General features: G+C 48.7%; 1 protein-coding gene and 1 pseudogene across 37 annotated transcripts in view; both read right to left on the bottom strand.

Moving 5' to 3' along the window:
- The window catches only part of LOC102931528 (protocadherin gamma-C5), a 361,684-nt gene that overhangs the window by 14,957 nt on the left and 323,154 nt on the right, over positions 1 to 23,573 (bottom strand). For 34 of the 37 annotated variants that reach the window (XM_043552918.1, XM_043552919.1, XM_037907129.2 and 31 more), the window contains one exon: positions 14,803 to 14,861. In XM_043552918.1, coding sequence (XP_043408853.1) covers positions 14,803 to 14,861 — 59 coding nt within the window. Of the gene's footprint in view, positions 1 to 14,802; positions 14,862 to 17,019; positions 19,961 to 20,194; positions 22,784 to 23,573 lie in introns of those variants that run through there. The other 3 variants (XM_037907136.2, XM_027822678.3, XM_037907145.2) reach the window with 3 other exon arrangements.
- The window catches only part of LOC102936717, a 274,924-nt pseudogene that overhangs the window by 2,599 nt on the left and 248,752 nt on the right, over positions 1 to 23,573 (bottom strand).

The raw sequence follows: 23,573 nt of genomic DNA, 5'->3' as shown, positions 1-23,573 counted from the left end.
TCCTATGGGCCCAATCCTGCAAACATGTGTGAATGTAATTGAGGAAAATCACTTATATGCATCAGTGTTTGCAAGATTGGGCCCTGCATTCCCATCTGAAGGCTATGTAAGGTGAAGGCCTTTAGGTTGTTTCAGATAAGCTACACTGTGTAACCCCATTCATGACAAGGTTTCAGAGGACACCCAAAGCCTATGGGGGTGTTTTCCAAATGGTGCGTCCAAATGGTCACGGGAAGGTTGTAGATGGGTTGCCATGTCCAGGGTTGGGCCCTGATATAGTCATACATATACTTCTCCTAACCTGGTGGGGAGAGGAGGCCTAGGGATTGAGGGAGGGGTTGCTGGGCAAAACCTGAGTGGCACTGAGACCACATGTGCCTGGTTGCAATGCCCAGAATGGGAAGCCAGGCCCAGCCCTATGGAACAGGCTGCTGTGGGGTGAGTGCAGATCTAACTCACTCTCTGCCCCCTGCTGCCCTGGGCTCTCCCCTCAACACCAGACCAGGATTAAGATTGCAGTGCCAGGGCGGAGGGTGCATACATGTAAAGGTGAGTCACCCCGCCCCAAAAGGGGGGGAATGCAGTTGTGGGGGCGTGGGGGGGTCACCTTAGCAAAAATTTGGGAACCACTTGCCTATGGATTAACAGAGGTTTGGATTAAGAGTGTGGAGTGGGAAGACATCTGACCAGTGCTTAAAAAGCACAAACCCAGAGCAGAGGGGAGATATATCACCCACTAGCTCTGCAGAACCTGAGAGGCAGGGGAGAAAATAGCATGCCACCACTATCTTCTTACAGCAATAGGGTGAGAAAGTGAGAGGGGGCTAAAGGAGGATAGTTAGCATTTAAAGTCTGGCTCCCCAACTGCAGGGCTCAATGGAAGCTGATGGATGGCTTGTTAGCACTACAGACCTGTCAGTCAGCTTTGCAAATCTCAGGGGCTGCAACCGAACTTCAATTAACCTGGAGTTTTGGTTAAATGAGGCTGCAATCTATATTCTTAGATACAGTACAACATGCTTCTCAATGTTTGCCAGATGGCCAGCAGCTGTGTTTAACATTGTTTGCTTATTGATTTGCAATCATATTGTCCCCCAAAGGGGTCCAATGAAACAATCCAAGAACCCCAAGATCCTCTTCATATTAAATTATTAGTTATTATTTATTTATGGTAGCAGCTAGAGGCCCCAACCAACATCAAGGTCTCCTTATGTAGTCTGTGTACAAACACATAGCAACAAACAGCCTTGCCTCAGAGACATCAGAGTCTGAATAAACAGCACAGACAAAGGAAGGATTATTATGCCCATTTTACAGATGGGACACTGAGGTACTGAGAGACTACAGGCCTGTGGGATTTAGGTGCCCAGGTACTTATCTGCATCTTTAGACACCTAAATTCCTTTGAAAATCTGGCCCTCAGCCACTTGCCCAAGGTCACACACAAAGACTCTGACACGGCCAGGAGTTGGACCATAATCTGCTGAGTTCAAGTCCAATGCCTTAGCCATGACATCATCTTCCCCTTCCACACAGGTGGCGGGTACAATAGGTGCCACCACGGACCCGCCGCAGGATGTCTGGGCCGTGGTGGCCCCACCTGTGCACCGCCTCTTCCCCGAGGCCTCCACTGCCTGCCACTGCCTGGTGAGTCCCTCCTCTCCTCCATTTCACCCCCCACTCTGGAGGTCCCTGCCACATGCCGCATTCATCCTCTCATCCACTGCATTCCCTCATGAGGCCCCCACACCCGCCACTCCCTGCGTCCCTCCTCTCCTGCACAACCCACTCCCCCAAGGCCTCCCCCATCCCTCTCCCTGGCTGCTGCATCCCTCCTCACCCCCCTCTGCCCAGAAGCTGGCAGGGGCTCAGCTCCGGCCAGCAGCCTGGCACTCATGGCTCAGGCTGACCGGCAGCCTAGGGTGGCTTGGGCCAGTGGCTTCGGGCAGCTTGGGCCAGTGCTCAGGCTGGCTGGTGGCCTTGGGTGGTTTGGGCTGATGGTAGGGCAGGCCATCAGTTTGGAGCTCGGGCTGGCCATCAGCCCAGGGCAGCGCTCAGGCTGGCTGGGGTCCAGGGATCAGGGCTGTTTGGCCAGGGGTCCTCCAGCTACCGGGTGGGCGGGGGGGATAGAGGAGGTGGGAAGGACTCGGGGCTCCGGCGGGCAGGGGGAGATGGAAGGGGTGGGGTATGGGCAGAGCCTCTGGTGGAAGGGGCAAGGCAAGGGGTAGCCTCCCTGAATGGAGGTTTCACCCGCAGTCCATGCCCTTCCATTTTCGATATTACTCCACTAATATACATAGCAGGACTGGCCATTGCAAACTATCTTCTGAGCAGTATGCAAATTATTGTGTAATTTGCAGAGGAAGCCCAAGTAGGAGGTATCCAGGGATTTTGCTTTTGCAATATTTGCTGTCTAGTGAAATCTGGGGTATCCCAAAAGCTCATTATCCACATCAACCTATTGACTACATGATGATGTGAAGCAAGCCACAAGTGAGTTATGAAGGCCACCCTGAATTGTTTGATACTATTATTTAGTTGTATTACAGTAGCACAGAGAGGCCCCAGACAGCATTAGGGCCCCATTTTGCTGGACACTGTACAGATACTCGGTAGGAGGCAATCCGTGCCTCAGAGACTCTACAATCTATGTAAAGACAAAAGGCGCAAGCAGAGCTGGGAAGATAATCCATGTCTCCTGACTCCTAGTTCCTTGCCCTATTCTATGTTGCCTCTTTAAATAAGTGCTGATAAACGTTTATACCAAGTGCTCTGTGTACATCACGTATTTGACAGAAGAGCTATTTTAGAAATGCTTTAAAGAGTTTCAAAAACTGTGATTGAACTATATTTTGCATTTCTCCATGTGGAAGTCCGGTGCTGTCATTACTAAGAGTCCAGCCATTCATGGTGATATAAGATACATTGATGATATTTTCATCCTCTGGCCAAATGACTTAAACTCCCTTATAGACTTCCACCACAACTTCTACCACAAGCACTTGTCCATTAAACTCTCTCTGGAACACTCCCACACCAGCACCAACTTCCTAGACACCACGATCAGCTTCAACAATGGTACCCTACAGACAGCTATATGCAAGAAACCACAGATCACCACACCTACCTTCATAGATCCAATAACCACCCCAAACACACCAAGAAATCTGCTATCTACAGCCAGGCACAGAATATGCTCTGGGGAGAAAGTCTAGGATATGCACCTTAACACACTCAAAACCACCTTCACCAAACAGGGACACTCCACCAGAGAAGTAGATTGCACCATGGAATGGGCCACTCAAATATTCCAAGAGAACCTGCTTCAATATGGAAATAAACCCCCCTCCAACCGCACACCTACCACCCCACATTGGAACCCATGCAGGTCCTCATCAAACAACTACAACCCATAGTCAGTCCATCCTGAAAGAAATCTTTCCTGATCCCCCTCTTCTGGCCTTCAAACAACTCCTCAACCTCTCCAAGATCATCATCACAAGAAAGCTTTCCACAGACCAGGACACACCAATTCAAAACAGCATCAGACCCTGACAGAACAAGAGACGCAAACATATCTCCGCTGCTACAATGATCAACATGCCCATCCCAACACCACAAAACACCTTTCAAGTTCCATGGATCCTACACATGCCTATCACAACATGTGGTGTACCTTGTCCAGTGCACTAAATCATAGACAACTCATGTCTCCCCATACTGGGGTGGGGGGCACAATCTAAAGGGAAGGACACGTGGCCGCCCCATGTGTCTCCTCTGCCCAGTGACCTCCCTGCCCTGTGCCCAGCCCAGGGCCATGGCACTCTCCCCACCCCACCGAAGTTACAAATGAGGGGGAAGGGGCTCTGTCCTTCTCTCCCTGTGCCTTTCCCCCAGGATGAATCACTTCTCCCTAGAGAGCCTGGCTGGGAGGCAGCAGTGGCCGGCTCCCTGCCTGGACTTGGCTGCTGGGGACAGAGGCTGAGTGAGCCGAAGCCCCCCTCTCGCCCACCCAGCATGCTCAGCCCTTGTCCCTGGGGGGACACACAGGGAGAGAAGGACAGAACCCCTCTCCCTCCCCACTCTCGGGAGGCCAATCTGACCCCACATGCCCTCCATGTATCACCTCTGCACTGAATGCCCCAGTAGCCACTATACAGGGGTGAAAGCAGACCATCACTACATTCTTGAATTAGCTCAGACAGGAAAATGATAAAAGACAAAAACCCCACATCACCTGCGGGTGAACACTTTTCACAAAGCGATCACTCCATATCTGAGCTGTCAGTCCTCATCCTCAAAGGGCACCTGCACAACACTTTCAACAGATGAGCCTGGGAGCTTTAACTCATAACTTTGCTAGATGCTAAAAATCATGGACTGAGTAGAGACCCTGGATTTCTGGCTTATTACAACAATCTGCAACCCACTAACAACCCCCTTCTCCAGCTGCTTTCCCTCCTCCTCCCCTTCCTTTCCTCCCTATGACTGGAGGTGTGTTAACGGGCCACTTCATCTTGAATGGTCCCTTAAAATATATAAAAAGAAGAGGAGTACTTGTGGCACCTTAGAGACTAACCAATTTATTTGAGCATGAGCTTTCGTGAGCTACAGCTCACTTCATCGGATGCATATGAAGTGAGCTGTAGCTCACGAAAGCTCATGCTCAAATAAATTGGTTAGTCTCTAAGGTGCCACAAGTACTCCTTTTCTTTTTGCGAATACAGACTAATATGGCTGTTACTCTGAAACCTGTCATTAAAATATGTATTAACTACTTATGCTAAACAATCTGTTTCACATTGTATAGTTTCCCACAGCTGAAGAAGAGCTCTGTGTAAGCTTGAAAGCTTCTCTCTCACCAACAGAAGTTGGTCCAATAAAAGATATTACCTCCCCGAGCTTGTCTCTCTAATATCACATAGGAACTTTATGGAAGAGGCAGGGATAGATTTCAATTCTCCAGGCTTCACTCAATTGCCTTAACCGTCCTTTCTCTTCTTGCAATCAAACAGGTGCAACAAATGAGGCGGGATCCTACAGACAACTGTCTCCTTCACTATACAATACGGAGTCATTCCCAGAGCACTCAATTCCAGGTTCTGGAGAGGGAGATCTCCAGTGGTCACAGGCCTTTCTGCCCCTTCCCCCATGTCCAACATCTGACCCCTTCTGCCCTGTCCCCTCAGTTTGTTCTTGTACTTGTCCTGTTGCTTCCCCACCACCAACTCCTCGGCTCAGTCTTCCTCCCCTTTCACTGACTTCTCAGCCTTTTTCTTGTTTCCTTGCCCAGCCAGTCCAACTCTCTGCCTTGGGGCTACCTCCAGTCCCAGTGCCCCCTTGGGCTCCTCATCCCAGTCTTAGCCAAGGGTTCTTGTCCAGCCAGTCTGAGCTTCACCCAATCTAGCTCCTCATCTGATCTGCCTCACCCACCACTTGCTCTGAGTTGCCCCACCCAACTGGTTCCTCAGATTCCAGTCTCCCTCCTCCCAGCTCCTTGGCAAGCTCAGTCTCCCACCTTCCCCACGGGTTCTGCAGTCCCCCGTCTCCCCTCCCAGGTCCCAGTTTCTCTCTCTCCCTCTACCTGATAGCTCTAAGTCCCAGTTCTCCTCTACCCACTCCCCCAAGCACCTTGTCCCATCCTACTCCCAACCCCACCTCAGGACCAGCTGTTGTCCCTCTGCATTTGAGTCAGCTGGTTTCCTCCTCCATACTGCCTGGGCACAGCAGGAGGGGCTTTTAATGCTCACAGAAAACAGTCTCGTTTTTCTCTGTTCCTATGCCTGGCCCCACAATGGCCCCTGGAATCTGGGAAGAACCGTTGTAGGGAAAGTCCTGCTCAGCCCCTGTATCCCTGAGCTGGAGTATGATGGAATCTCCAGAGAATGTAGCTGCCAAACTCTAACAAGTCTCTACTGAACTGTGTGAACTGCCATTTCCAGGTGTTTAGAACTTTGCCAAATTTGAGGAACATCAGGGACACCTCCCTACCAAATCTCAAGTCCCTGTTTCAGACCATGGGGGCACTAGAGCTTCTAAAAACATTCCTGTTTGTTTACTTGGGGAAAACAATGCATTTTCCACTAATCTTGTTCTCAGAAATGGCTGGACCATTTTTGCTGTAACTTCCCATAGAAATTCAGCCTGAGGCAGACACCAACCATGAAAGAGTTCAACCTGAATAGTTTAAACTGGGCAAAATTATGAGCAACTAGAAACAGGGTCTTATAAGGAGAAGTGTCAGGACCCCTTAGCTAGAGACAGCAATACCTGGATGGCCAATAATGTATATTGGTGTTGATTAATAAAATGCACATGGTTCCAGAATTCATCATGTCCCTTTGACCACTCTTGCCACTAAGCCATATAAGCTGGACTCCTTCTGACATTCCAAACCCTGGAGCAAATTCCAATGGCTGCCATTTAAAATAAATAACCTGCCAGTTTCCTTCTTTCTCCCCTAAATGAGAAACCCGCCCTTTCCCCCAGTCCCCATACACACACACCCCACCTGTAAACAAATTACACTGGCCTGAGACTCAGAATGGGCAATATTCAGTACTAGACAAATCACAAATTTAAGATTGTGACTCATAGATGTTCAGGTCAGAAGGGACTATCATGATCATCTAATCTGACTTCCTGCACATTGCAGGCCACAAAACCTCACCCACTCCTTGCAGAGATAATAATTAGAACTCTATAATCCTGGCAATGGGAGATTCTCAGCTTTCCAATGGGACACACAGCATTTGCTTCTAATGCTGAAAGGTGCTGAGATACTGCACTTTAATGTCAGCAGAGAGGACAGTCCCTTAGCATCCATTGGTCATCAGGCCAAAAATGGTAGGATGGGAAGGGTGTAAAGTTTTTTTCAGCATGAAGTTGGGATGGTCACTGTGATGCTGGCAGGCCAGATGCCTGTTTTTGCCAAGGCTGCAGACATTAGCTAAGAACTGACAACACTGTAGCTGGAGACCAGACCAGGTCACCTGTATGTTAGTTTGCTCAAAATAGGTTTGAGTCTTATAAGAATGTATTTAATATTTAGACTCTACAGAGTGTTTGTGTGTTGCTGCCTACATTAATCTGACTTATAATATCTATATACCATGTTATAACGTAATATTTAAATGTTTCCTCTGTAACTATAAAAGTGTTTTGCTCTGAAATTGTAAACCTCCACAGTCGGGAGAGAAACGTTACCAACTGTGAAATACTAGTTTACCAGGGTAGGTGTTACCTCATACCCAACACTTTGAACCTGCACTGCAGTGTGTCCCGGTCACAGCCCCTTTCTGTCATGCATCATGAAATCTGTCTGTAGGTATCATAATTCCTACGGCTGGAGCGCAGCTGGGACTGGACAGCCTCCTCTCCCCAAATGCTGATGAGATCCAGCAGCTCGGCATTGCTCCAAGCGGGGGATCGCCTGGTGCATGGAGCAGGCATGGCCAACTGGAAAGATGCACTGAGACCACTGCACACATCACCGAGCAAACAGGAAGGGGACTTTCAAAATTCCAAAGGAATGTACGGGGTGGGGATGATAGTGGGTCACCTGAGGGCAGGGCAGTAGAGTTCATACCAATGACCAGTGAGGCAAGAACAGGCATTGTGGGACACATCCTGGAGGCCAGTCGCAAGCGCAGTAATCAACCATGGTGTCTACACTGGCCCCGCAGCGCTGTAGCCCTGGCGCAGAAAGCCGTACACCTCTCGGGGTGTGTTTTTTACAGTGCTGCAACTGAGCAGTTTCTGCGCACTAAGTGGCTTGGCGGTGTGTAGACCGCAGGAGTTACACTGCAGAAAGCTGCTTTACTGCGCAGAAACTTGCCAGTGTAGTCAGGGCCTAAACTGAAGCCAGAGATCCCCAAGGGCTGCCTCCTGGGTCTGCTCTGAAAGACATTTTGAATAGACAGCTCACTAAAACTCTGTCACTCTTAGGATTTAAATGATAACTCATTTGTATGTCTATGTGTGCTTGCTTTAACCTGTAAATAACTCTTATTTCTTTTTCCTAGTTAATAAACATTTAGATCATTTATTACAGGATTGGCTACAGGCATTGTCTTTGGTGTAAAATCTATGGTACCAGTTGGTCTGGGGGTAAGTGACTGGTCTCTTGGGACTGGAAGCAACCTGAGTGTGGTGTGATTTTTGGCGTAAGTGACCATTTATCTGTAAGTCCAGTTTGTCTGAGCAGCAAGATAGACTGGAGAGTCTAAGGGGACTGTCTGTGACTCCATGGTGAGACTGTTATAGCAGGGGCGGGCAAACTTTTTGGCCTGAGGGCCACATCAGGTTTCCGAAATTGTATGGAGGGCCAGTTAGGGGAGGCTGTGCCTTCCCAAACAGCCAGGCGTGGCCCGGCCCCTGCCCCCTATCTGACCCCCCCACTTCTCACCCCCTGCTGGCCCCCCCCAGGACTCCTGCCCCATCCAACCCCCCCATTCTCTGTCCCCTGATGGCCCCCCTGGGATCCCTGCCCCATCCACCCCTCTCTGTCCCCTGACCCCCCCCGGACTTCCCCCCCGCTTCTGACTGCTCCCCACTGCCCCATCCAACCCCTCCTCTCATTCCTGACTGCCCCTCTGGGACCTCTGCCCCATCCACCCACCCCTTCTCCCTAACTGCCCCCAGAACCCTTGCCCCTGACTGCCCCCCGCTGCCCCATCCAACCCCCCTCTCCTTCCTGACTGCTCCCCTGGGACCCCTGCCCCCATTGACCCCCCTGTTCCCTGTCCTCTGAACACCGTGACCCCTATCCACACCCCAGCCCCCTGACCACCACCCTGAACTCCCCTGCCCTCTATGCAACCCCCCCCCCCCGCCCCACTCCCTGCCCCCTTACTGCGCTGCCTGGAGCACCAGTGGCTGGCAGTGCTACAGCCGCACTGCCCAGAGCACCAGGACACGCAGCTGCGCCACCCAGCTGGAGCCAGCCACGCCACCACGCAGCACAGAGCACCAGGTCAGGCCGCGGTCTGCAGCTGCGCTGCCTGGCAAGAGCTTGCAGCCCGCTGCCCAGAGCATTGTGCCGGCAGCGCAGTGAGCTGAGGCTGTGGGGGAGGGGGCAGAGCAGGGGAGGAGCCAGGGGCTAGCCTCCTGGGCCAGGAGCTCAGGGGCCGGGCAGGAGGGGCCCGCCGTCCAGATGTGGCTGTAGATTGCTCACCTCTGTGTTATAGTGATCCAGGAATTCACAGTTGTTACTGGCTTGGTGAGGTCTAATGATAGAACACACCATCAGTTTGGGGTGTCTGCCCTGTTTTTGACAGTCTGTCCTGAAGTAGGCATTCATGGTTGTGAACCACTCCAGACAACATGACACATGTCATGGGGCTTTAATTTTATTTAACAACAACAAAAAAGAAAAGAAAATGCCCTCTCTGTTGAGCGTGTTGTCCAGTATGCCAGTGCTGACCTGCTTTAGGTGGCAGTGTGCAAAAACTGTGACCTCCTCCAACATCCGCATTCCTGCTCCCAGCGTAAGACCTGCTTCAGTGGCAGCACTCTGCGCGCACTGTCCTGATCTCATCACAAAGGCTTTATGCAATGAATCACATGTGCAATGTACAGTACGGGGCCTGCTTCCATTAGAACACAAGCTCAGAGCACTCCAGTGTTCCTCACACTGGGGGTAATGCCATGGTAGCGTTCTGTACATGCAGTACTGTGGAAGCAGCTCCTATACTGGTATAGTGTTAGGAATTAGGTACTATCCTTTCAAATAGTTTGTGAGCCTTCTAGTATCCCTAACAATATTCTGTGTGTTTCAGAGCCACCAGAACCCTGCCAGAGCAACAGTATCTGAAACTAGGCCTCACATGTTATCTGTAGTTAATAAACACAGTTATCTGGACCCGCTGTGCCCATGTTATTCCTTCATAACATCTTTCTTGTGTAACAAGCAAACTACACAATGGCTGGGATGAGGGTAGAAGACAATGGAGGGGTGGCCATTGTCCAGAAAATGGCCACATGGACACTTTGCTAGGAAACGGAGGAGACAATATTAAAAAAAAAAAACCATTATGTCCCTGTCTCAGTCTCTCAGACACATGATAAAGCTGTAACATTCGCCCTAGACTAAGCAGCCCCTTTAGGTTTAACCAGGTCCAAAACCTCATTGTGACTGTCCTAGGAAAAGTCCAGTACATTTATTATTAGTTATTATTATCACTGTGCCCATGAGCATCCTCACACTGGATACTAACGCCACAATCTGCATTATGCAGCACTAGATGGTAATGATGGTGGGAGAGCACAGGCATGTACTTCACTCTGATTACAGTTGCTTCCAAACATTAAACAACATTTAATAGATTTTCAGATATTCAATTACATGTGCAAAGGATGTGTGTATTTGTATGCTAATGTGCATACACAAGTAGCAGAAATGGCCATGGCAAAGGACAAAAGAGACTGTAAGTCACTTTTACATTCTCCTGTTCTTTGGGCTGGCCTGATTCCTGACATAAATAAGAGCAATCTAAAAGCTGTTTTATGTTATGAGTAGTGTAAGAGCCATCTGAGGTCAGTTAGGCTAGCTACTTAGGTGTTTTGCATAACTAGAGTGGTGCAAAGCAGACAGCATTAGTGAATTGGGCCCAAAGATTATGAAAGCCCTATAATTCATAATTCACTTAAGAAGCCTAGATGGGTGAAAATTCACATTAGACATTCTGCTAAGAACTTTAATTCTGAGGCAGATTATATCACTGAATGTCTCATATAAGTTTACAAAGACTGTTTTAAAAGACTTAAAATATTTTCACTGCAAATGAACAGTTGGGGTCGAGATCTGGATCTAAATCTTCCCCAGTTTTCAAGGGTTACAATCAGGTGTGATGGTTCAGCTCCAACTATAAGAGAAGGGCTGAAGATGAGAAGTTTGTATCTTAGAACATAGCGTAAGAGTGGCCATACTGGGTCAGACAAAAGGCCCATCTAGCCCAATATCCTGTCTTCTGACAGTGGCCAATGCCAGGTGCCCCAGAGGGAATGAACAGAACATCAAGTGTTCCATCCCCTGTCACTCATTCCCAGCTTCTGGCAAACAGAGGCTAGGGACACCATCCCTGCCCATTCCAGCTAACAGCCATTGATGAACCTATCCTCCATGAACTTATCTAGTTCATTTTTTAACCCTGTTATAGTCTTGGCCTTCAGAACATCCTCTGGCAAGGAATTCCACAGACTGACTGTGCATTGTATGAAAAAATACATCCTTTTGTTTGTTTTAAATCTGCTGCCTATTAATTTCATTTGGTGACCCCTAGTTCTTGTGTTATGAGAAGGAGTAAATAACACTTCCTGATTTACTTTCTCCACACCAGTCATGATTTTATAAACTTCTATCATATCCCCCCTTAGTCATCTCTTTTCCAAGCTGAAAAGTCCCAGTCTTATTAATCTTTCCTCATACGGAAGCCTTTCCGTACCCCTAATCATTTTAGTTGCCCTTTTCTGAACCTTTTCCAATTCCAATATATCTTTTTTGAGCGGGGGCAACCACATCTGCACACAGTATTCAAGATGTGGGCATACCATGGATTTATATAGAGGCAATATGATATTTTCTGTCTTATTATCTATCTCTTTCTTAATGATTCCCAATATTCTGTTCGCTTTTTTGACTGTCGCTGCACATTGAGTGGATCTTGATCTGTATGTGTCACCCTCTCTGACCTTTGCCCTCTAGTTCAGAGACACTGGGAGCTGGATGTAGAGCTCCAGGTCCTCTGTACTTTCACCAGAAACCATCACCAATAAATGTAAAATATTTTAATGATCAAATTATTTATACATTACCCAAACTATGCTGTTTTGTTTCTGATATTGCTGCATGACTAAGATATATCTTTAAAGCACGTCTTCTACAACGTAATGGTCAAAATTCTGTTCTCTGTATACTTTAACTGACATATGCCACATGGGTTATTCATTATTTTTATTACATTGATAATCTACACTTCATTGTAACAGGCAAGCAGGAGTAGGGCAATCTCAGGGTGCAGGGACTCCTGAACAGTTGCCGCTGACTATGAAGCTCAGTCTGGAACTCTGTCCTCTCTGTCCCAAAAGTACAACCACCTATCCTTCCTCAGAAAGAATCCCCTTGGTGTGCACTTGCCCGCAGTGGAACAGGAGTAAATGTAGCCTGAAGCTGTTATTGGTGTGTGTAATGTGAATTTTCACACATTTTGATTTTTGCAAAGAGAATGGATGAAAGGCAAAGCTGTTGGCATCTATAGCTAAGTCACCTTAATGGAATATTTGCAGACTTTTTAACACTTATGATTTAATTAGTTGCAGTGTTCTTGCTATAGAGTTTTTATTCTGGTTACATTAGCCAGCAATCAACAAACTTTTTTTCTGTTTTGGAAAATGTGTGTGTGTGTGTGTGTGTATAAGAGAGAGAGAGTGCACGTGCATGGTTTTGCAAATCCCACCCACATACATATCATATTCACATAGCTGATGGTGTGGAGTGGTATCAAGTTTTTATTGGCATGAATGTAGAGTTTCCTTTTTACTGAGGAGCGACGAATTCACAAGTGAGTTATGCAGGTCACATAAGTGCCAGGAACACCCTTGTGCCACACCACACCTTCATGCACTCTGTAAATGCCACATATTTTATAGAAAATGGTACAGCTAATAATGTTTCTGAGAGTATTAAAAAGGTTTTTTTGAGACTTAAAAAAAAAAATTCTTCCATCTGCAAAGCCAGGCTCCCTTAGTACCAGGAATCCAACTACACAGAGTTCAGAGGGAGAGAATAAAACATAACTAATAATAGAAAATGCCTCTAAAATAACCCCAATAGCTTTTCTATAGACTCAGTCAATCTCAGTCAGTTCCAGGGCTAAAAGCAAGTGTGGTCCCATTGCAAAGTTCTATTTCTTTCTCCACACCATGTGGCATGGGGTTGACAGCCCAGGGTTCGAGGAGGCAATTGTAACATTGCTAGGTAAATGACTGAACAGGAGCAGTAATCTGTACAACACTCATTAGGCTTACTCCTAGTCTGTGAGTAGGGGCCCAATTTGGCAAACACTTAAACATGTGCTTAAACCCTAATGCTTTGCTGAACTCAGGCCCAGAAGAACAATCAGAAGCAAATCAAAGCTCCCTCTAAAGAATAGTTCCTGTAGGCCATGCCAGGAGCTGACCCGTTGGGCAAGTGTGTGATTGTGCAGGGGATAATATTGGTATCTCTACACCAGGGCTTTGGAGCTGTGCTCCGGCTCCGCTCCAGCTCCAGGCAAAAACCTGCAGCTCCACTGCTCCAGAGCTGCTCCGCGCTCCAGCTCTGGGCTCCGCTCCAAAGCCCTGCTCTACACCTTGGTGACTTTTGCAGAATCAGCAAGTAGGGTCACAAGTACAGGATGACTAGAGTCTCTTCCATTTGCCAAGGGCAGAGTGCAGCATCCACTGTGTCATTGGCTTTACTGGCCCAGAAGCAAAGCAACCACCTGAATTCTCATTGTCACTTTCCTACATAGCATCTTGTGTTACTCCTAGATTGTCGGTCTGATTATAAATTTTATTTTGAATATTTAAACATTATAATCTCCAATCCAAGATATTTGGGATGGGGAAGTGGGAGCTTGATTTGATTTTTTTTTAATATAAATTGTGTTTGCAGTTAGTTGGTGTTTTATATTAATTTACATGTGCCTAGAGATTATGATGGATGCATTTTAATAAATCCCCCAAAAAATCATATTAAATTAACGAAGCTAGTCTCCTGATTAATTCTGACTAACCAGATTAATCTAATAAATTCTGAGCCAAATTACTTAGTGACAGGGCTGACTCTATAGCATGTTTCCATGAATGATCCCACCTGGCTCTGTTCCCAGAAAGCAGCCCTCACTGCACACTCCTATTCGCCCATGACTTGCCTCTCTCATATTTCAGATCATGTGAGAATTTAAAATCATTATTATTTGCATTGTGGTAGCACCTAGTACCTGTCCTATTTGCTAGCACCTGGGGAGACTCATATGTCAAATTTTGAAATTAATACTATTACCTACTACTACTATTACCAGCAACAACAAATAGCATGCTAGGGAGAGTTGAAAACTCAGGGGATTGCTAGCATGATATGGAGACTTTCACCTATAAGTCAGAAGTTTAATTCCAGCCCAGATTCACAGTAATCAAAATTTGACACCAATGTAAAATATATTGGAGTTTTCAGTGATTCCAAACTTGCACTGAAATAATTAAACCACCAAGTGAAAGTCTCTGTGTAAACACTTTTATTTTAGAATAAATGTGTCTGATTTTGATTTGACTTGAGCCATTTTTTACTGATTTAAGCAAAAGCAAACTACAGTACTCTTATTCCAAAATAGGAGTGTCCACATGTGCAGGCTTGCACTGAGAAACAAAAGGAATGAATTCTAACCCATTGAGTTAGTTCTGTGCAAGTTTGTATGCAGACAAGGCCTCATTCCAGTTCCCAGTAGCCAGTTGTAGGGAGCTAGACAGACGATGCTGCAAAGAACACCAGCAGAATTGGTACTAATACGACCCCTTTTGCGGTGTTTCAGCAGAGAAGCCAAGGACTAAATTGCCCACAAGATTAAACTCCCCTCTCTGCCCAGGTGTGTTCCCCTCCAGGTCAAGCCTGAGCTGCAGAGGCAGGGTTGCGGTGCAGGTGAGTGGACATGAGTCTGGGGGTGGAGGAAGCTTGCCCTGCTTCCTAGGCTGAAATCATGAAATCAACAAGAAAAATAAGAAAAGCCAGCATGTGTGCAGAGGAACAGAAAGTGAATCACTCACCCACTGGTTCCAGGTCTCTGGGCCTGAGAGAAACGCCAGTCTGGGTTAGGCTGAGCTTGCTGCAAGGGAAACAGAAAAGTATTTTAATGCCTCTATTCTTGCCTTTGGAAATCAAAGCAAACTGATTCAGGATTATTGCAGCCTGGAAATACATCCATGCTTAGGAGAAGCTAAAAATGTAGATAAAAGAGAATAATTTTAAAATTCAGTGGAGTAACCAGAAATATATCTCTCCATTGAGGTAAAACAAACAAACAAAGACACAAAACAAGAAGATTCCCCTCCCTCTTGAATATTCCTGAATCAAGACAATTGCTAAAAAGCATGACAAAACAATTCAGTGAATAATCTTCCAGAATAAGCTCAGGAAACCAAGCTGTGAAAGAAATGAAGCATGTTATGGACTGATAAGGGCATCAGTTTAATCGGAAGAACTCTATAGTACCAGAAATAATGAGCTGAGGGAGAAGCAGAGTTAATTGATACTGAGAAAGATGTGTTTTAATGCAGCTGGAATGGTACCAGAACTTCCTAATTTGTCCTTTCTCCCTTTCTAAAAATGCTTGCACAGTGTCTTGATTTCACATTCTATATTTTAATTAATCCTTTCCTGGATACTGTGTCCTTGGTGCATGACAGTATTTTTCTGTCTATGTAGAAAAGAATTCACTTCCCACAACAAAATGTATTATTTGTTTAGGAGACCCAACAGACTACAGACATAACAGACCACTGTGGAACTTGATTAGTGGGCCCTGTATCACTTTCCACCCACATTGATTCATTATCAGACAAGGGGCAGTTTGTAAATAAAGAAATACATGAAACAGCTCTATGTATTAAGTCTTTGTAAGGAGAGCTAAAAGGGAGAACTGTTTTCTGTCTGAAACACAAGTACTTCCAAAAATCATAGACTTCTAGCTATCTTCTTAATTAACTCTGCAGTAATAGTTTACCTCCTTTAGCGCTCTAAAGATGTCTCCTGGGTTATCTTGGGAATGAGCAGTTTAGGCTTTATAAAGCAGAACAGGATTATTCTGCTTGTATATACAGTTACTAAGGAAAATGGAAGATAGATACAGCTGACCTAGTTTTTATTTAGCAGAAGTTGTGATATTACTAATTTACTGATAACTTTATTGATTATGGTAAAGAAAAGCCTCAGAATAACTACTGACTTCCCCACAAAGGAGTCCCATTGCCATCCAAGCTGTATGTATGCAAATTAAAAAGTATCTATCTTTTACTTCTATTTTTAAAAATATTTACACACACTCAACAATACATATATACACACACATTTTGTAAATGAGGTCTTCTCTCTTTATTTTCTGAAATGTTACCGTAATTGTCACTTTCAATTTTAGGACACACAGTTACTGACAAAAATAATTTTAGAGCTGGAACCCAAAATGTTCAAACCTGGATGCCTAAATTCAGGCATTTATATCCATGTCTAGGCATCTACATAAAAATAGCCTTATTTTCAACTGTCCTGAGCACCCTGCCATCTCACTGAGTTCAGTGGGAGCTGCAGGTGCCCAGCACCTCTAAAACTGGGGCTACGTATTTATGTTTCGAAGTTTGAAAATGTTGGCCACAGTTGCCATCCTGGCGCGATCAGTGTGTAGTACAATACATCACCAAGTGAAAAGTTTCTGCCACACACCTACAAAATACAAAAAGATCAAAACAGATAAACTTTGTTTTAGCAAACTACTCAGTTCCAAGTCCGGCTTCATAGGTGGAATAAAGTAGTAAGAGGTAAATACAAAAAACTTCATATTTAACCTGAAGAAAAGCTGGAAAGCTTGTCTCTCTGACCAACATAATTTGGTCCAATAAAAGATATGACCTCACCCACCTTGTCTCTCTAATATCCTGGGACCAACACAGCTACAGTAACACTGCATATAACAATGCAATGTGTCACTTACAAAACTTAGGGTATGTAAACAAGGAATGGTCTAAGGAGAAGCTGCAGCTACCTGGGCCAGTCACTCTCTGGTCCTGATGTGTTGGATTCTATTCCCACCCAGGCATCCCACCTCCATTATGCCAAGCCCCGACTTTTCCCCCTATCTCTTGCTGGACAGGTAGAGGTAATGCACTTTCCCCAGGAGGCCAAAGTGTATTGAAAGGCCTGAAGGAGAAGAGTGGATATTTATGAACAGTGACTCTGAACAGAAAGGACAGCAGGACACACACAGAGCTTACCCCGTCACAGGGACTCACTAAAGCACTGGCCACCTGATCAAAGGCAGCCATGCTCTCCCCGGTAGTGGAATGGCTGAAAGGTTTTACAAAGAGGAAATCCCCTTGATCAGACATTGGAGAGAAACAAGACTTGTAGTGTTGTGCCTGGGACACCAGCCCAGCTCCACCCACATCCAGATACTTGATGAAACCTTCCGAATTCAACTGCCCAGGGAAGTTCAATGCAGACTTGTGGCCTGTCCTCCTACAACAGCATGAGAGGGGCCAGCCTGCAGCTGCGCAGCCCGATTTGAGGCACTTGGTGCCTAGGACAGCCAGCATCACACATGACACCAGCGAAATGGCTACCAGGGAGATGATGAGGTAGAGAGTGACGCTGGATGCTCTGGAAGTCGATTTGGGAAGGTCCAAGGCCTTGGCAAAGTCTTGAACAGCGTTCTCCTCGGGAGAGATGACTAGAGCCACTGAGGCGGACAGGGAGGGGGTCCCATTGTCCCTCACCTGGACCACCAGCCTATGGGGCACTCCTGACTCCCTAAGTGCCTCAGTTATTCGGATCTCTCCAGAGCGGAGCTCCACCCGGAAGGGACATGGCTCACTGGTCTCCTGGAGCTGGTAGGAGAGCCAGGCATTGTGGCCGCTGTCAGCATCCACAGCCACAATCTTGGTGACCAGATAGCCGGGTTCTGCCGAGGAGGGGACTGTCTGTTGGAAGGCGGAGCCCCTGGAGACAGGTGGGTACACAATGGTGGGTGCATTGTCGTTCTGATCCAGGACGAACAGGTGGAGCATGGTGGTGCTGCTCAGGGCAGGGGACCCAGCGTCCTGCACCTCCACGAGCACCTGGAACACTTTGTCCTGCTCGTAGTCAAGAGCCCGTAAGGCATAGATGGTGCCGTTCTCTGGGTTGATGTGGAAGTAGGTTGAGATGGGCACATCCTGCATGCCGGTGTCCAGAATGGAGTAGGAAAGCTTGGAGTTGGTGCCCACATCAGGGTCAGAGGCAGATACAGAGAACACAGAGGCCCCAGGAAGGGTGTTCTCCTGAATGTGGGCCGTGTAGGAGGGGCTGGAGAACCTGGGCACGTTATCGTTCACATCAGAGATCTGGAGGAAGATGGTTTGCTCGGTGGACCTTCGAGGGGACCCAGCATCTGTGGCCATAACAGTGATGTTGTATCCAGCAGCCTTCTCTCGATCCAGAGGCCCAGCAGTGACCAGTGAGTAATGCCCTTTGAAGGAGCTCACCAGTTTAAAGGGAAGATCATTGCTTATCTGCAGGTGGACATGTCCATTTTCCCCAGAGTCACTGTCCTTGGCGCCAATTAGTGCTATCACAGTCCCCGGGGGCGCATCTTCCTGCACCGGGCTGGACAGGGAGGTCAGCACAATGTCCGGGCTGTTATCGTTCACGTCCACCAGTTCCACCCGGAGGCTGCAGTGCCCCTCCATTGCGGGGGAGCCCTTGTCTCTGGCTCGAACGGCGATCTCGTAAGCACTGGAGTCCTCGTAATCCAGCGGGGCTTTGGTTGTGATCTGCCCTGTCTGGGGGTCCAGGTTGAACAGTCTGAGGAATGTATCGGGGGCATTATTGCTGGTTTTGAACGAATATTCAATCTGCCCATTCAGGCCTTCGTCCGAGTCAGTGACGTTCAGCTGTGTAACCAGCGTCCCTGATGGGACGTTTTCTTCCAGAAACACTTTGGAAATCGGCGGATCACACACAGGGGGGTTGTCGTTGGCATCCAGGACATGAACTGTGATCCTGGCAGTGCCTGATCTCACCGGGTCCCCACCATCGAGAGCTGTTAGGGTTAAGTGATGGGCCGCCACTTTCTCTCTATCCAGGGCTTTCTCCAACACGATTTCAGGCATTTTCACACCATCTCCCCTTACATTTATGCTCAGGGCAAAATGGTCACTGGCGCTGAGTTCATAGGTGGAGATGGAGTTGGAGCCCATATCTGGGTCTTCTGCTACCTCCAGGGGTAAGCGAGTCCCTGGGTTCGCTACCTCGGTGATCTCTAAAGAAACTTCCTTCTTCGGGAACTGCGGCGCGTTGTCGTTGACATCCAGGATCTCCACCTCCACCCGGTGCAGCTGCAGCGGGCTCTCCAGCACCAGCTGGAGCTGCAGGGAGCACGTGGTGCTCAGACCACACAGAGCTTCCCGGTCTAGTTTCTCATTCACAAGCAGGACTCCATCGGCCAGGTTCACCTGGAAGTGCTGACGGCCGCCCTCGCTGACCAGCCGCAGGCTACGGGCCGAGAGGCTCCGCACGTCCACACCCAGATCCTTGGCAATGTTCCCCACAAAGGAGCCCGGCTCGAGGTCCTCGGGCACTGAGTAGTGAGTCTGTGCGGGAGCCGGGTCCGGCAGAGAGAGGAAAGCACCGAGCAGCAGGAGCTGCCAGCGCAAACTCGATCTCCCGGCCATGCCGCGCTCTGCTGTGTGTGTCTGAAGCCACTCGGTGCCGCCTCCCTGGCTCCCGCCCCGCTCGCTGCCGCCCGGGAACTCGCGCCGCCGGTTCCAGTGTCCCCAAAGTCCGCTCCTCCGGTGCTCCCGGCTGCCCGGCAGGGCTTAGCCGCTGCTGTGGGGGAGGGGGGGTGGAAGGAGGGGGAGGAGAAGAGCTGCAGCCGGAGGGGCGGGAGGGGAGCCGATCTCAAACGCTCAATTCCCCGGCAAAGACCGGCGCAGAAAGTCGGCGGGCGATGGGTGCTGACAAGTGACAATCCCTCCTCCCGACAGCAGTGCCCCTTCCCCAAAACTCACTCGGCCTGAACTCCAGGAACGCAGCCCCATCAGACCCCCCTCCCCCCCAGCTCTGCACCGCCGGGACGCTGGCAGTGAGTCACCGGCAAAGGATACCCTAAACCCTGGGATGCGTTCAGCTCCGACCGGGTGGCCAATGGAAAGGGCAGGTGCTGAGCAGAGCGCCCAGGGAGAGCTGTGACTTGACATAGAACCGGGGAGGGGGGGGAGCGGGGGGACAGAGGCGGTACAGAGAGCGGCCGTGTCCTCTCCCCTGGCCCGGCACTAGAGGAGCTGGCTGCGATTTAGCGCTGTCCTATAGCGCGTCTGGTGCCTTTGGGACACACGGACCCAGCCAGACACGCTGCAGGTCACACGGCGGGGTCAGCTGGGGACACTGACCTGGCACGTTCAGGGAGCTCACCTCAGTGGAGCAGCTGCGATCAGGCGGGCTGTTGCCCGAGCCGTTTCCGAGGCTCACAGAGGGTTTCATGAACATGAACTCGCTGATGTCCGAAACTGGAGAGAAGCAGGATCTATACCCAGGGGCAGGGGGGGCCGTGGCGGTCACCTGCACGTCGATCGTGGCGTCCCCCAGGCTGGGCTGTACGTGTCCGAGCAAGGTGTTTGGGGGCACCCGGAGCGTGTCCGCTTTCACACAGCAGCCAACCGCAGCACGTGCATCCCTCCTCACACACCGGACACCCAGCCCCACCAAAGCAACCAGTGACAACGCTGAGATTGTCGCTAATGAAATGATTAAATACAGCGTTAAACTGGGGACGCTCTCACTTTCAGCTGCGTGAGCCGTTAACCCCAGGAAGGCTTCGGGGGCATTCTCCTCCAGCAACACCAACACGGTGACGGAGGTGGACATGGGCGGCTCGCCTGAGTCTTTGACTACCAAGAAGAGTTCCTGTGTGGCAGCATCCTGCTCCTGGAGGGCTCGCGTGGTCCGGATTTCTCCGGAGCGCAGGGCCACCTCGAAAAGCCTGGGATCGGTTGCCTGCATTAAATGGTAGGAGAGCCATGCATTTCGTCCAGAGTCTAGGTCCACCGCTGTGATCTTCGTTATTAAGGCCTGGGGGCTGGTAGAGCGAGGAATCCTGAGCTGGACTATTGAGTCCTTCCCGGTCAAAGGGAACTGGATCCCTGGGGCGTTGTCATTTTGGTCTGTGACGAAGACGTGGACCACTGTCCTGCTACTGAGAGCTGGAGAGCCGCCATCTGAGACTTCCACCTGGAACTGGAAATAAGTGGTTTGCTCGTAATCAAAAGGCAGCTTCGCGGAAACCTGCCCACTTGTTGGGTTTATGGAGATGTATGCGGAGGGATCCGTAGCTGGACCTTTCCCCGGGCTGCTCAGAACAGAATAGGAAAGGCGCGAGTTCTGGTCCAAATCAGGATCGGTTGCGGACACCGTGACCAATATTTCCCCCACCTCGTTGTTCTCTTTCAGGACGACGTCATAGGAAGCTCTCTCGAACTGTGGCGTGTTGTCATTGATGTCTGCAACCGTGATGGAGAGAACTGTGTATCGGGAGAGAGAGGGGATTCCCAGGTCAGAGGCGGAGATGGTGACATTGTACTGGAAGACGCTCTCGCGGTCCAGCTCCTGGCTGGTGAGCAGGGAATACTGGTGCTCAAAGTCTTTCCGAAGTTTGAAGGGAAGGCTTCTGGGCAGATGGCACTGGACCTTCCCATGCTCCCCGGAGTCTCTGTCTTTCACGTGTATCACAGCGACCACAGTCCCAGGAGGGGCATCTTCACTCAGGCAGCTGGAGAAGGAGGTGAGGACCACCTCCGGAGGATTGTCATTCACATCCGTGACCTCTACAGTGACGCTGCAATGCTCCTCCATCGTGGGAGAGCCCATATCCTTGGCCTCAACTTCAATCTCGTAGACAGACGCTTCTTCAAAATCTAGATTCCCTTGAACTCGGATTTCTCCCGTTTGATCGTCTGTTGAAAATATCCTGCGCAAGGCTTCCGAGTTGTGGCTGCCCAGAGAATAGCGTACTTCTCCGTTAGGCCCTTCGTCCACGTCTGTGGCATTCAGTTTAATGACTAGCGTGCCTGAGGGAGAGTTTTCCACCAAACGAGCTTGGTAGGAGGATTTATCGAACACTGGATGGTTATCATTGGCGTCTAGAACCTGGACAGCAATTCGTGTTTTGCTGGACCTGGGGGGAGAGCCGCCATCCTCAGCTGTCAGGACCAAATGGTGGACAGCTCTGTGCTCCCTGTCCAACGCTCTTTCCAGCACCAGCTCCGGGAATTTGCTGCCATCTGTACGTGCCTTCACGTTGAGATTGAAATTCTCATTGGCGCTGAGGTGGTAGGTCTGCAAAGCGTTAGAGCCCACGTCCAGGTCCTGCGCCTGATGGATAGGAAAGCGGGCGCCCAGAGAGGCCAGTTCGTAGATCTGTAAAGTGATCTCGCTGCTCGGGAACGCAGGAGGATTATCATTTATATCCAGTATTTCCACTTCAATGCGGTAGAACTCCACTGGATTCTCAATAGCGAGTTTGAGATGCAAGAAGCAACGCAAATTCTGCCCGCAGAGCCGCTCTCTGTCGATTCTGTCATTGACCACTATAATCCCAGTGTTCACATTCACAGAGAAATATTGGGAATCAGAATCAGAAAGAACCTGCAGATTAGCAGCCGCGAGTTTTGCCACATCTGTCCCTAGATCCTTAGCAATATTTCCCACAAAGGCACCTCGAGTCAGTTCCTCTGGGATAGCGTAACGGATCTGGGCGGAAGAGCTATGCAAAAACAAAGAGAGAGAAAAGAAAGGCAGGAGTCCCAGGGACCAGGCAGACTTTCCTGCTCCTAGCATTTTACTAAAATCCACAGCAAGAAGCTATGCACAGCAAAGAAAGCGTGTCTGCTTAAACTGCTGGACGATGAATTGTGGATCTGTCATAAAGTATCAGCGAGAAAGGGGTCTGCGCTCACTGTTTATCTCTCTCATTCATTGTTTTGGGCACCTATTGAAAGAGAAAGATACAGCTCCGGCGGGGAAGGGGAGGGGTACACGCTGATCTCCAGTATTAGCCTCTTATTCATTGGCTAAGAGTGTCTTCTCGTTTATCCAATCACTAGCCTCCTTACCGGGACAGCAACACAAGCACCAATCCATGGGCGGAAGTGGCTGCTGTGTAACAAAGGTCCGTGGAATCTGCAGTTTTTAACCTAGAGACACCAGGCAAACAGCAGACAATGACGAACAAAGCGAACTCTTTGTGATTTAAGCATGAGCGTCAGCAACAAGACTTGCAGACGTGTGATCCGGATTACCTGTTTGCAAAACAGAAGCATTTTCTTGAAAACACACACTGATATTTTGCATGAACGGAAACCCTTAAATTAGGTTCAGAGATAGGTTCAGCCGGTCTCATTTGGAATTGAAAGTTAGTTAAATAAGAACAAATAATCATGTCCGTTCCTCTCGTTTCCCCTCCCTTCCCTTCCCTTCCCTCCCCTCATTAGGGCTTCCAGATTCATCTCATGTAATTAATTGCTTGCACACTTCCTGTCATAACCAAGTTATAATCTTGTCATTGTTTAAGGCACAGTCCAGTGAACTAAATTCCTGATTTCCTGACTCACAAACTAATGAACAGCTCATTGTGTGAGCACGAGTGTGTCTGGAATACCTGCCTTACACGCAACATCTGGAGTGTTATTTTACATAAACCAAACAAAAGAAACCCTTGGTGCCTCAGCGGACTTCATGATGGTGACACATTTTCACAGTTCATCCCTAGACACAAATCCCATGTGCTGCTCTGTCC

Source organism: Chelonia mydas, chromosome 8, assembly GCF_015237465.2.
Source record: "Chelonia mydas isolate rCheMyd1 chromosome 8, rCheMyd1.pri.v2, whole genome shotgun sequence".
Lineage (NCBI taxonomy): Eukaryota > Metazoa > Chordata > Testudines > Cheloniidae > Chelonia > Chelonia mydas.
The sequence above is the reverse complement of the archived record's forward strand: the minus strand, read 5'-3'. Positions and strand labels throughout refer to the sequence as shown.